The 14,642-nt window shown below is 36.0% G+C and overlaps 1 protein-coding gene across 1 annotated transcript; it reads right to left on the bottom strand.

Moving 5' to 3' along the window:
* Positions 1-404: 404 nt before the first annotated feature.
* LOC144433378 (uncharacterized) lies at positions 405-13,680 on the bottom strand. The gene is made up of 7 exons (XM_078121719.1): positions 13,547-13,680; positions 6,824-7,217; positions 6,222-6,305; positions 5,800-5,918; positions 5,140-5,198; positions 4,656-4,807; positions 405-4,124 (listed from the first exon to the last, which is right to left on the bottom strand). Exons 1-7 carry the CDS (start codon positions 13,574-13,576, stop codon positions 3,043-3,045), a joined length of 1,920 nt encoding a protein of 639 aa, XP_077977845.1. The 5' UTR covers positions 13,577-13,680; the 3' UTR covers positions 405-3,042.
* Between the last annotated feature and the right edge of the window lie 962 nt (positions 13,681-14,642).

Consider the following 14,642-nt stretch of genomic DNA (forward strand, 5'->3'; position numbering starts at 1 on the left):
GTTTTCATCACATCAAGCCTATCTTACCTATTGAATAAAAAATGAATTACGAATGATAACCCTGGGATGAATTATGTGTTGAACAATTTGCCAAACCTATATACAAAAACAATCTCTGAACCTGTATGATATACATCATACAGGTAATTGAAACTATAGATATGCCGTATTTTCAAAAGGGGAAACATTTGTGAGTTCCGTGTCACACAATAATACATCACCCCAAATCATGACCTCAAACCAACTGTTAAAAGTATGACACCCTCTACGAGCACAAGACAAGTGAATATAGTATCATACAGGGAATTTGAAATTAGTCATTATATACTCAGGATTGTGAGCGAATTAAAGAAAGCAATGCAAGACAAAAATATCATCAGAAAAATAGTTGTCTTTTAATTATTATTGGCTGATTGAGTTGAAGAAAATGATAAAATATATATTACAAGTGTCGTAAGAAATACGGTATAGAATGTAGCTGTATTTGTATAGTGAATTGATATTTTTAAAAGTCTTTTCCTGTATATGAAATATCATCTGATATCAGGACAAATAAAAAAAATCAATATTCGCGTCCAACATGTTGACGCAGAAACTATATCATTATACAATTATTCATCTATATCAAAATAGCTTTTTTGTACAACACTTCTTGCGAGGTTTTCCTTGTGATAAAATCTCTTACTACTGAATAGAAGATTGCAGCACATCATTTGATTGAAGTGGAAATCACATACAGAATTCATATATTTTTAAAAATTTCTCAAATACACAGCAGATATAAATATTGACAACACAACACAAAGATAACAACTACCACCAGCCTCGAACTGCAACCACTGCACATGGTCCCTCACATCATGTATACATCAATGCTTACGTCACATGACTTGTATACATCTATGCTTACGTCACACGATTTGTGTACATAAATGCCCATGTCACTACATGTGACCTGGCTCTCTTTTGTCATGTTGCTATAACCAGTCCTAAATAAAGCTAATAATGAATCGGGTTATAAAACAGTTTTGTGAATGTCTCACATGATTTTTCAAATCATAAATGTGGAAATAACGATTTCCAAATACAGTAACCTTTTTCTCATCAAATACAAATACGAGAATACGAGAACGTATTTTGGTATAAGTTGTAATCATTTCACATGTGTTTGTAACCATGGGGGTCATCCTCAAAATATTTGGCAGACGACGCAAACATTATAAAACAGGACGCGTTTAGCTGAAGATTGAGAATAACATAAACATGATAAATTATCAAAGCTGATCATTTGGCAAGTTGGGGTTGCTATTTTGTAAGATAGATACGTGCAATTAAATTTTATGATTGAACACATTAACAGTGTGATTGAAGAAATGTGTTTGCATTCATTCAGCTTTGTAGGCTTCCTCGATAACAATAATGCTGTACGTCAGCAGTAAAAATCGCTATTACCTGCACTGTCAAGTAAAACAACAACCTAAACTTATGTATAGAGATTGTAACTAGCAAGTACTACATTGCATAAGGTACCTAACTATTAATAACAATCAAATTCACTGTTATATTTGCGATGACAAACTCACGTACAAACAATAAATATATGGTTTCATTGTAATCAGTACATGATAACATCAATGTCTGTTTACCATAAATAACCTAGGTACATATATTATCAAAATATTTTTCAATGGAATACGTAATATTCCTCTCGCTTACCGAAAAAAAGGAATATATCTCGACTCGTCATTATCAATGTTTGATATGACGATAACACTGCCCCCAACTATATGAATTCAACACTTTTCACATCAGTTATAACAAAATTTGCTTTCGAAATTGGACAGTATTTCAGAATACCACAGAGTTTATGTAAAATTATCTTTGTTGTCATCCGATATGGTAATGGTATGAATTCTCAATAAGACAAAATTAATTTCCTAGTTAGGCCTAACAAAAAAAATTGTGTGGTTCCGCTCAATTTTAGAATAGGTGGGGTAGGTAGATTTTTGTTGTTGTTGTTGATTATTTTAAGTATTTTTTTTTCATATGTGAATGTCTAGTTCAGGTAATTATGTTTTCCATTGTTTACCATATGATCTCTGTGTCATTGATTTCTTTTCATCAGATGTACTGCCATAACAGATTGTATTGTATTTTTAAGTTGATATAAGTTTAAAAAGTTTAGGGTCGGCGCGAGAAACTAGATGGACTCGGGTAACCGGAATCAAACATTTTTTTTATTAGGCCTTAGCAAGGTTTATAAACAAACCGTCTGTCCTTTTAAATGATGACAAAGGACCTCTTAGATAATGAAGTATTTATCGTGTAAATGACTGAATATATAGACAAACACGCCATAAAACCTGATGTAAACCGAATACCTTTCTTAAGAATTGTTCCTACTATATTTATAATATAGTACATGACTATGGGCTGTGATATGTGTTGAATTATATGAAATTTGAAGTATGTGTGTTTTAAACATATTACCTAATTATCGAAAATCAATAATTACGCAAATAACCCATAAAAACTAAAAGCTACATCAATACGCTTAACTTTACATGGCATTGTCTTTTGGTATAGTCGGTGTGTGTGTACCAAATTGTACGGACTTTGAAAATAAAATACTTAAGATATAGCCTAATTACTGAAATTTTTTTGTAAATACCTCATTAATATTAATAGCACATTGATGCAGAGGTTTTTGTGATATCGTGTCCACAGACAGACAGACAGACAGACAGACAGACAGACAGACAGACAGACAGACAGACAGACAGACAGACAGACAGACAGACAGACAAAAGCATAAAATAAAAAATGAAACTACTCAGTGAAATCGCCTGATTCGATGAAGTAAGTATTGTTCTTCGTGTGAAGAAGGCTTTCACTGGTTATATACTACAAAGCAGTCTTGCATAATGCTGTGAACATGTATATTCTAGTTCTCATTCTAGAAGTTTTTTATTCCACACATTGCAGCTGCTTGAGCTTCTGGTTAGAGGGTCATTCCTAAGGACGTACTGCAATTGTTCACCCTCATGATGATGATGTTTCATTTCCGGCTGCAGTTGTCTGATCTACTGTTGGCGTTGTTGCATCTGTTGGTGTTGTCTCCTCTCCGGCTGCAGTCGACTGATCTACTGTTGGCATTGTTGCATCTGTTGGTGTTGTCTCATCTCCGGCTGCAGTCGACTGATCTACTGTTGGCGTTGTTGCACCTGTTGGTGTTGTCTCATCTCCGGCTGCAGTCGACTGATCTACAGTTGGCGTTGTTGCATCTGTTGGTGTTGTCGCCTCTCCTGTTGCAGTCGATTGATCTGTTGTTGTTGGTGTTGTTGCATCTGTTGGTGTTGTCTCCTCTCCAGATGCAGTCGATTGATCTGCTGTTGGTGTTGCTGTATCTGTTGGTGTTGTTTCTTCTAAGGATGGAGTTGATTGATCTACTGTTGGTGTTGTTTCCCCTTCAGCTGCAGTCGATTGATCTGCTGTAGGTGTTGCTGCATTTGTTGGTGTTGTTTCCTCCCCGGATGCAGTCGATTGATCTGCTGTAGGTGTTGTTGCATCTGTTGGTGTTGTCTCCTCTCCGGATGCGGTCGATTGATCTGCTGTAGGTGTTGTTGCATCTGTTGGTGTTGTCTCCTCTCCGGATGCAGTCGATTGATCTGCTGTAGGTGTTGCTGCATCTGTTGGTGTTGTCTCCTCTCCGGATGCAGTCGATTGATCTGCTGTAGGTGTTGTTGCATCTGTTGGTGTTGTCTCCTCTCCGGATGCACTCGATTGATCTGCTGTTGGCGTTGTTGCATCTGTTGGTGTTGTCTCCTCTCCGGATGCAGTCGATTGATCTGCTGTAGGCGTTGCTGCATCTGTTGGTGTTGTCTGCTCTCCGGATGCAGTCGATTGATCTGCTGTTGGCGTTGTTGCATCTGCTGGTGTTGTCTCCTCTCCGGATGCAGTCGATTGATCTGCTGTTGGCGTTGCTACATCTGTTTGTGTTGTCTCCTCTCCGGATCCAGATCCAGTTGATTGGTCTCCTGCTGGTGTTGTTGTTCCTAGGTCCACTGTGGTGTCGTCTCTTTGCTGAGTTGTTGGGGTTGATGTAGTTGTAGGTAATCTAGTGGCTGTAGAGAATGAAATGTCGCGATTAAATTCATAATCAAAGGTCATTATCATCATTTCTATGATTGATTGATTGATTGCTTGCTTGCTTGATTGATTGATTGATTGATTGATTGATTGATTGATTGATTGATTGATTGATTGATTGATTGATTGATTGATTGATTGATTGATTGATTGATTGATTGATTGATTGATTGATTGATTGATTGATTGATTGATTGATTGATTGATTGATTGATTGATTGATTGATCGATCGATCGATCGGTCGATCGATCGATCGATCGATCGATTGATTGATTGATTGATTGATTGTTTGGTTGATTGGTTGATTTCAGAAATTTATTGTGAAATTATGACTAATACTGTAAATAATTGTGTTTGCGCACGTGCGTGTATATGTGTGTTTGTTTCTTATTTGTTTGTGTATTTGTTTGTTTGTCTGTTTGCCACGTTATAATTCGAGTACCGATTTAAGAATATTGTCCTGCCTTTTATTTTTTCTCAAAAAAACAACAAAAAGTCAACTTACTTTCTGTCACATTTATACTGCCAGGGTCTACGGTTATTGAATAGTTGGCTGGACTGTTGGTAAAAGCATCCTCTAGTACTTTTGTTATATTATCCTCGTCATGTGTAGTCCCTTGGAACGTAAGAGCGAAATCGCAGATGACACTTCCTTGTCTGTGAAAGAGTTTTAAAAAATACATTTTTATTGATTAACTGCACGTGAACTAAGTTATAGTTCAATCTGTTGCTTGGTGTGTAGTGTGGTTTTTATGTCATGTAGTACTTGTATATGGTGTCAAGTGATAATAAATTCTTTTTAGACAATCATTTGAACTGATACATTTTTACATAAACAAAAACTCAAGATGGCTCAAGCGGTGCAGTTTCCTTTGTGGGATAAAGTATGACATGGTTTTCGTTCTCTGTCTATTTTTTAAATCGTAGTCTGTATATGAAGAGAAATAACGTCTTAGAAACAAAACAGTTGAATGATAAAAGACACTCACCTAAATCCCAACACTTCTGATCCAGTGTATCCATCTGTTGAAGCGTATATCGCATCCAACTATGTCATTGAAAAGAAAATTCATGTAGTATAAGCTTACAGCTAAAACTTAAGACGTGTGTATGAAAATTGAGGTATATTTCATCACTGGTTACTTGTCTTTTCAGAAACTCTTATCTGCACTTACTGCATTGCATTTGTAAAGAAAAAACTAGACCATACTAAGACTCTATCATAATAAAGTATATGTTATAGAACATATTAAGTGGTAATAGGTGGAAAGATGGTTTGCACTAGTAGCGGAAATGCAATATCCTTCCGTTCTTAATGCCTATCATAGAACCTACAGGGTAATGTAGTAATAATAAAATATGATAGTTTATACATTTGATATATATAAAGTGTATATATATAAATATAGTAATAGTAAAAATCTGTATTACGGAATAATTTTTCGTGATAATTTTCAGATCTGAGTAATTAATACTCAGTCTATAATTGTCATGTTATAGTACCTTTCATGTAGGATAATACACGCTTCCATAAATTAAAAACTATAGGTCGATTGGTTTACTGTCATGTGGTATATGATCATTCAATATTCCCTTCACGTAATTATTATGATATATTTGATAAGTACGTTGATAAATATATGTCTTACCGTGTCTGTGACGTTTTCTTCTAATTCCATGTATGGTTCTGTGTTATTTTGTGAGAGTTCTTCAGTCCAATTAGAACTAGTTATTTCCATCTCACCCTCAAATCTTTGATAGGATGGAACTAAAAGGGATATAAATAAAAATTATATTGAAATGTAAACAAACTTATCATTCTGTAAACGCCTGTTATGTTGGTTTTTTTTACATTTTTTTTCAGTGTGTCGCCTAATTGTCATATACATGGTTATCTGGGCTCGTTCTATTGTTACAGCATGTTACGAAATATGTTTGTTTTTTTTAATGTACTTGAAACTACAGTGATTGTACATTCACTTACTCGTCATTTCTGTATATAATAGTGTTCTCAAGGCTAGGAAGTCTGTGCAAAAACCAAAGACTTTATAATTCGAGTGACTGCACTTACCCGTCGCTACTGTTGTCATAGCAACTGTGGTCATTTCCATCGTTGTCGACTCGGTTCTATTGTTTTGACTTGAATCTCCTAAAACTTGAAGAAATAAAAAAATAAACTTTAAGACTTATTTTGAGATATTAAATTGAGCAAATTAATTTTTATAGACTCATAAGCAGGCCGTATATTTACAATCTATTTTATGTGTTAAGACTGTAAGATACGTCGTGTCGCACCAACGCGCCGCCCTCGAGAGGGGTTGACCAATGTGTGAGGGCGCCCCGTCATGGCAAACCCTACAGACTGTACATGTGTTTGAATCAGCTTAACATAAGATAGGGGGGACGACATGTACATGTTCTGCTCTGATAATGTTACGGCACTCAAGACACATACAAAAGCTAGTTTCTATAGTACGGTTATTGTTGTGTTTTAAATGCTGCCTCTTTTGTAGTTATAGTGTATATCGTCATTCACTGCGTCTGATTTATTACAGTATGACTATGAGTCAATCATTAGAAACGTCTAAAACAAATTCCTCTGCTCACCGGGATATACCTTGATCTCTGTACGTACACGGTTACAAAGTTGATACATTAGATATGCATACATACCTAAAACTAAAGGTATAGTAACAATAAGACCAATAGCAATAAGAGATGCAGCAACAATCCATATCACAGCCAGTTGTTTTGATCGTTTTAAGTGATCCCCAGCGTCTTTTTCCATTTTCCATCTATTTAGCTCACTGACAGAAGTCCATTGTGTTCCATCATACAATAGATCGCCATTGCCATTGCCATTTCCTTCAACGCCTTTCCCTCGCAACTCATCATTAGAATTTTCAAGGCCAAGTTCAATCGTAGCTTCATCAGTACCGTAGTCTTGGGTTGGACGCACCTTCATCCCTGGTTCTTTATTAAGTTCAATGTTATCAAAATCGTCCATTTCATATGCATGGTTCTCGTATGACATCATACTTGATTCCCTGCCTCCATTTTGTTTTACCTTGAAAGGTGAAAAAACAATACTTGTAATTATAATTACCTGTATTGTTCAACCGTTAAAGGGGTGTGGATGTAAGATGTTATCTTTAAAATGGACAAGACATTTCACAATAAATACGTTTTCTCACATGTATTAAGCAACTTAAAGTTTTCGTGATGTTCTCTTTTTTTCACTGAACAGTACATTTGTAAACGGTATAGAACATTTTAGCATCCACCCAGGTTAATTGGCACTGCCACTGAGCTATCAGTAACCAGTATGTAAGAAAATATGTCTGTACGTCAACACAGGAAAATATGGGTGTGATAATATATGGAACTTTGGAATTTAGATCTCTGGACTGTTTCATATACATGCCTCACACTCTTTTATACTTATCAAAGGCTGACTTATTAATTGGTTATACAATGATAAAATTACTATGTCAAAATCAAAGAAGACGAAAACAGTCAAAATATTCTCTATAAAGTGTCAACAGCACCTGTATCTCGAAACGGGGGACAAGTCTGTATGCATAGTAACAGACGGAAGACAAGTCTGCATGCATAGCAACAGACAGTCTGAGGACAAGTCTAGATCTGCATGGATACTGACAGGTGGAGGACAAGCTTGAGTCTGTTTGTGGCATAGTAACAAACGGAGGACAAGTCTACACGCATAGTAACAAACGGAGGACAAGTCTGGTTTTTCTGTACACTGTACGCTATATAGTTAGTATGATTTTGTTAAAATAAATACCATCCTTACCAACTAACTGATCTGATCATGCGTCGATTTCAGACTGAGTAGTTACGGATTATTAATTTTTGGTATGATTTATGGGTAATGATATATACACAAAACTATTAATATCATGCAACTGCTGATGTGGTTAATTTTTAACTTTAAAGTGACACGTTTCACTTAGCTAGAACAATGTTTACCATGGCCATTATCGAATTTTTGCTCTCAGCTTGACTGTACTAATATACTAGTGTGATACACAATATTTTGGCATTTAGACATTGTTCACAATTATGTGGAATGAATATTTCTTCACAAGTGATATAAGATTAACGTTAAACCTTGATCAGATAAAATGATTTGGAATTTTTTTTTCATCATAGTTCTTCACATATAAAAAAAACCCCACCTTTCCATTTGACACTTGACAACGAAACTTTTCACTTGATGTGGGACGATTGTGGAGACGAGTGTAAATATACATGTAACAGTAAAACAAATAACGAGGGTCTTATTTTGTTCATGACATTTGGGAAAAACTAAATTATTCTTGTGATAACGTTTGCCCAATGTCAAGATAAGGTAAAATTAAAAAGACAGTGCAATATGTTTGGGATTTGACATTTTAAACACACCAGAGTGATTCAAATATAGATCAATATTCTTCATGTTCTGTTTACCTCCGTCAGCCATGCACTTGACGTTATAGTAAACACTAGCCTTCCTATAGTCTTGAAGGACTACTCTCCTAACTGTCATCTTTACGTTCGGCCATCTAACAACGGAAAGGAAATAGCGTGGTGTGTAATTTGGACGATAATATAACGTGACATTGAGAATAACTAAATTCGGATGGTTGACATTTCTATGTGTTCTCCAGAATTACAAAGGGAATAACTTTTATATCATGAATTCCAAGACCGGGTCAAACGTTCTCCTCGCTCAGTTTGAAAATAGTTGAAATTAAGATAAGTATAAGAATTGAAAGATAACCATCAGAGATTTTCCAAACGTAAAATAATGAATTTATCTTTGTGATGCCGACCATATACGATATATGTTTACTGAATATGTTCTAATTTCATATTAATTTGTCTTCTTATCGAGTCTACGCATTATGGTTGCTGCACAACCTGTAATAGCCCAGAGACTTGGCTGTCTGGCTTACTGAGAATTCAGTATGTGTAGCAAATACAGATCTTGCCCAGAGACCTGGAGACATGTCTTTGCGCAAGTCCTACCTGTATGGCAAATTAAGTACATAATTCAGCGCTGTAACAATGTATTTGTTTAATAATGGCTGTACATAGTGTATATATGGTATCAACATAATTCACAACCTGTCACTGTAACAAGTACCTATTTGTCAAAATACGGTATAAAATTTGATTTTGTGCCCGGAACTTTACTCGATATTTCACCTGATCTCCCACCCACTTTTATGCCCACTATAATATTTCAACACAAACCAATATGTGTATCGATCACATCCTACCAGAATGATTAACAAAGGCGAGGCTTTAGGATGGTTAATATACCTGCTATGTGACATTAGCCGTATTTTTTAGTTACTATATGTTTCAGACAAACAATCTTTCTGCCAGGAAGGTCACTAATGACAAAGGTGACCTCGCATGAAAGTTGTATTGTTTTTATCAGAGTTTATACAATGTAAGCTGAAATATGTATTGCCGTCATATGTTAAATCAAAAAATGATTTTATGATAGTAATTAGTTGTTAAAATGTAATCAATGGCCATTCTTAGAAGTTACGATGCTAGGGCTTATAATGATGTGTACCGAGAAATCAGTTGATGTTATAAGGGTTGGCAGGAGTGTGTTGCCGACAGAAAAACAACTACTTTTTAATCAAAATGTCTAGAATGTTGTTCGCTATGAGGATAATCTAAAGTGAAGAGAATTAACAATTCAAAACTGCATTCCTAATAGAGAAAACAATAACGGTTTGTAGGGAAAACTACTGCACATGCACGTTGTCTGTCAAAGTTTCATATTTTACTTTCTTTTTCAAAATACACATGCGCATTGCCTTGTCAGTAGAACGAGTCACACTTCCTTAATCAAGTTTCTAACATAGGATTGCATACTGTTGGTTTTTTATGTAAACGTTGACGAATGGACGGGGAGGGGCTACTCGAGAAAATGGATTTGGGTGTGCCATTGGCTTATACGTAAATCACTACCCCTTTACAGTAGTGAATACGTGCGTGATGACTCATAGCAACTGAATGGTCTCACTCCGAGCTACATATGAAGGTTTCCCCGTGGGCTGTTAATATACAGTACAAGAAAAGTCTCGAATGTTGCTACAAGCGTTTCATTACATTACCAATACCATGTAAACTGTTACAGTTATGTGACGGTTTTTGTTATGGAATATGTAGATTTTTCTGTCACAATGTTCTCAATTTAAAGTTTAAATTTGTTACGACAATATAGTGAAAATGCGGAAATTCCTGTTTACGAATTGTGTTGTTTCAGAACCGTCTTCAATAATGGAAATACCATAAATACAGCTGTATCCACATTTCAATAAATCACCTACTCCTAGTCTGTTTACAAATCCATCCCTTCCCCTGTGCAGCTGTACTGCATGGCTAACAAAATGGTCATCCTCCGAGAAGTACGGCTCCAATTCCTGATTTTCGCGTCACTGTTATCATATCATTGGGGTGGAACCATAATAATTGAATATGGCAATTCTTTCGTTCTGGACCAACGTTCTCTTTAACACTTCCAAACAACTATTTTTCACACATATATTTCAATCCTAACGTAGGCTAACACATATCAACAGGTGGTTGTAAGTTGTGCGTTTATTCGATTGTGGAGGGCCTGCCATTGTATATAGTTTAATCAGTAACGTGTAGTAATAAAGACGCCATTTAAATATGCAATTTATAACTTCCAATGTCATCATAAAATGACATTTCTGGAAAGTTATAGATCTGAAATCAAAATCATGACTGTATCATATCTCGGAGAACAACATTATGTATTTCAGACGTTAAAACTCATGGTCGGATGTATTACTAATTTATAGTAAACCCATGGACTCATCGACACACGAACATCCTACGTCACTGAAAGTACAATTTGATAAGACGGAGAGTCCTACCATTAGTCATATGTTGCAGGGCATATATGAACGGGTTCTTGATATAACACGTTTGGTGTTAGTTGGTTCATGTATTACTTTGTTAAAGAGAACTGACCTATGAACTCTACAATGTGGTGTAATCTTCTATAGTATGACGTCAGTGAGTTACCTTGAGGAATCAAATTTACCCTTGTTGCGCTGTATGATTTCATCGTTTTGAAGAGGATGTGTCCTGTTTGCTGTATAATTTGTCGAGATCATGCCGGCCAGTGTGTTGGAATAATGAACTCTAGCATATAGTGGACATGTAGGTAATGAAATTTAGTAGGTAAATTGAACTGACTTTAGTTATGAATTTATTTAACCATATTGTCTTCGCTAATTGCTTTCCTTCTCACATTGCCTAGGTGGATATATATTACAACAAGTCAGACTAAATATTTGATTCTGAATGCTAAGAAATTACGACATGGTAGCACAGGTTAACTTCACATCAACTTATGATTTACAACTCCAGTGTTGAAAATACACCCCTGGCTGAAAGTGTAGGGCTTTCCTTCAACCGACCTCAACATTATGTCCATTGTCATTATTATATGAAATGCTAGAGTTTTATCTATCTGATCCTTATCATTTCTTCGAGGACACACACGAGTCTGTAAAACTTAGTCTCTGAGAATAGATTACGGAGATTCCACTCCTTCAACATGGTGATGGTTTATTTGTTATGTCGTGACATTCCGGAGATCCAGAGATCCAGATACACTTATAAAAAGTCAAATGCATCGAAGTTTATGCAAACAAGCCATTTCAAATATCAGAAGTAAACTTCCCAAAGGATTTGAATATATCACATGCATCATTTTATAATACCAACGATAATTAGTCGATAGGTGACTTGCCACAATAATAATAATAATAACGTCGTGTGACTAACTTATTTTATTTCCTTATATAAATGAATAATTCCGTGACAAAATGTGACGCTTTGACAGGTGGTTGATTCATAGTACTACTATTACCCATGTCGTCCATCTATGGCGGAAATAACTGCGATTCTATTTCTAGTGTGTTAACCGAGTCGTTAAGGTGGTACTTACAGTACCATTTCACCAGGTCATGACATGGAACAGTATACGTACATGTACCTACGTTGTGAAGTTGAAAAGTGTAACCAAATAGTTGACCTAAACGTGTGTACTCATACATGTAGGTCAGAACTTTCAAAGTCTAAAAGGAGTCATACGGGTTTTTTTTTGTTTTTTGTTTTTGTTTTTAAATAGGTATTTACGATTCGTGTTTAAACTACCGAGTGTATCAATGTCCCTAAACTCTCAAGTATTAAAAAACAATAGTTTTGTACTATACATACATGTTTGAAGAACATTAAACAGTTTTGATAAGTAAGTGATTTTAATGTACGTAGCTAAACACAACTTTGTACGCGTCATTACGTGTACGCCAGCTTGGTATTATCCTTCCGTACGCGTACGCGTTCTAACGTGTATCTAAACCCCTCTAATAACATTCCTACTGCAACGTAGTGTTCTACGTAATGATAAATTTATGAACTAACAGAGAGACTCAATGACTACTAAATTAGTTACCAAAAACATACTCGTAAATCCATCGAGTCTGAGGTGTTTTCGAAAACCTAACATGCGTCTCTATAACTTCATCTATTTCTGGAACCTTGAATTTCAGTGATTGCGTTTGAACAAAAGAAAATCTGTAGTAATGACATGGTGGCCTACTACTGTTAGGTATTTGCCAGGTGGCTGGATTCTAAACAGGATACCACTGGCAATTAGTCAAGAGCAGGACTAATCCGTAAAAATATAACATTATTGTCAAGTAAAAGTAATGATGCACACAAGAACATATGTGTATTTTCGATTGAGCAACTCTGAGTAAATTGCCCAATGAACTGGAACAATACGTGTTTCCGGGTTTCAAATACCGCCTGACACAATAAAGCTTGTGTGTTTACGTTCATTCCTTGGTGTTTAATTGCCTTCGGCAATGCAGTACTTTTTAGTTTATCACGAGACTTTTAGTACATGGCACAAAAGGTCGAATTTTGATTTACTATTTGACAACGACAGCTTTGGAAATGTTATTTTCAAATTTTTAAAAGTAGAACCCGTCTACTTCAGTGTTCACGATCGGGTAAGATCATTACCAGATATTGGAGGTTTAATTTCTGCATCTCACGGATTTGGAGTGAATTGAATTTGATAAACACTTTCATAATTCTTGCTCCTATAACACGGAGAGCTCTTAGATCCGGGATCCGGGATCGGACTTGTCATTTTTTTTCAGCGAGATCCCGTTTTAACTTTCATCCCGTGTACCGTACGTATGTACATGTTTGTAGGATACTGGCACGGGAAAATCAGGTGATATTTGATATAAGAATACCGTGAAAGTAAACGGTGTGTCATTTTTCACTACATATGGTTATATATGTGTACACAATACTTACATCAGTTGGGTTATATCGTGAAGCAGCCATCGCAAATGTGTCCTTTGGTTACGGATTCGGAATGCCACACTGAAATTCCTTTCTCTACGTACGTGTGGTTAGGTCAGGAACTGTACACCTTATGAGCAACCACTTCCCATTACGCCACTTAAAACTCTACGTCAAGCTGTGACTCAGAACGAGTTCGCAGAATTTGTCCTCGATACCGCCACCGCCCTGTCGCTGACCTTTCTTGTACAATCAACTCACACAGGTATCGGGATAATAGAAAGCCGATGTAGTTTGTCAGACCCTTGATTCTCTTAACCTTTTGATAAGAAATATGAACAAATCACTGGTAAAAATGCTATATGTGGCACGAAATAATCTGGTCAATTTTGACAAACAGTTTCCATAGCAACTACCAAGACACAATTGGGAAAACCAGCTAGCTACATACAAATGTTATATATATAGCCTGTAACTGTGACGGAGGGGGATGGAGGCCGTGTCCCACTAATAGTTCGACTGGTTTTAGTCACAAAACCTACATACAAGAACTACTTTTGATTATGCAAATGTTTAGGATTTGCATTGAACCGTTTGAATATTGTCTGAGGAACATTCACGAGTTCTATGTAACACGTATGTATTGACGGGTCACTTCAGTGTAACTCAACACCAAACATACATTATAAAACCATGTCGCCCTCTACGAGCACAGGTAAATACGATACGTTTTCAAAGCCTTTATATAATTGTGCATTTTTTATTTGCGTAGCTGTTTGCAAAATAAACACTAGACTGCAGTGAAAATGAACAAATGTCAGACTATAGTGAGTTTCTGATTTTAAAAAAATGTTAAAAAGCGCAGTCAGTCACTCGAATAATTTCTTTCCTGTAGCACTTTGTTCGAAATCAAAACATTACATGTTATATTTCGTGATGAGATGACAACTATTATTCTTGATTTGAATTAATATTAACGTTAATATCACCCTCTATAATCACAGTATAAAAATTACAAATTGCAGTACTTCGTCAGCAACACGTTACACTGCGTGACCCCAATAACAGTGTCCGACTTGCTACGGATTGTGGTCACTAGCTAGAACGT

Source organism: Glandiceps talaboti, chromosome 1 (genome assembly GCF_964340395.1).
Source record: "Glandiceps talaboti chromosome 1, keGlaTala1.1, whole genome shotgun sequence".
Lineage (NCBI taxonomy): Eukaryota > Metazoa > Hemichordata > Enteropneusta > Spengelidae > Glandiceps > Glandiceps talaboti.

Bases quoted from the DNA above. Each gene is read 5' to 3' on its own strand.
- LOC144433378 (XM_078121719.1), bottom strand. From the start codon at position 13,576: ATGGCTGCTTCACGATATAACCCAACTGAT. The intron at 7,218-13,546 runs GTAAGTATTGTG...TCACCTTTCAAG, and splicing joins CACGATATAACCCAACTGAT to GTAAAACAAAATGGAGGCAG. The intron at 5,199-5,799 runs GTAAGACATATA...TCAATGACATAG, and splicing joins AAGAAAACGTCACAGACACG to TTGGATGCGATATACGCTTC.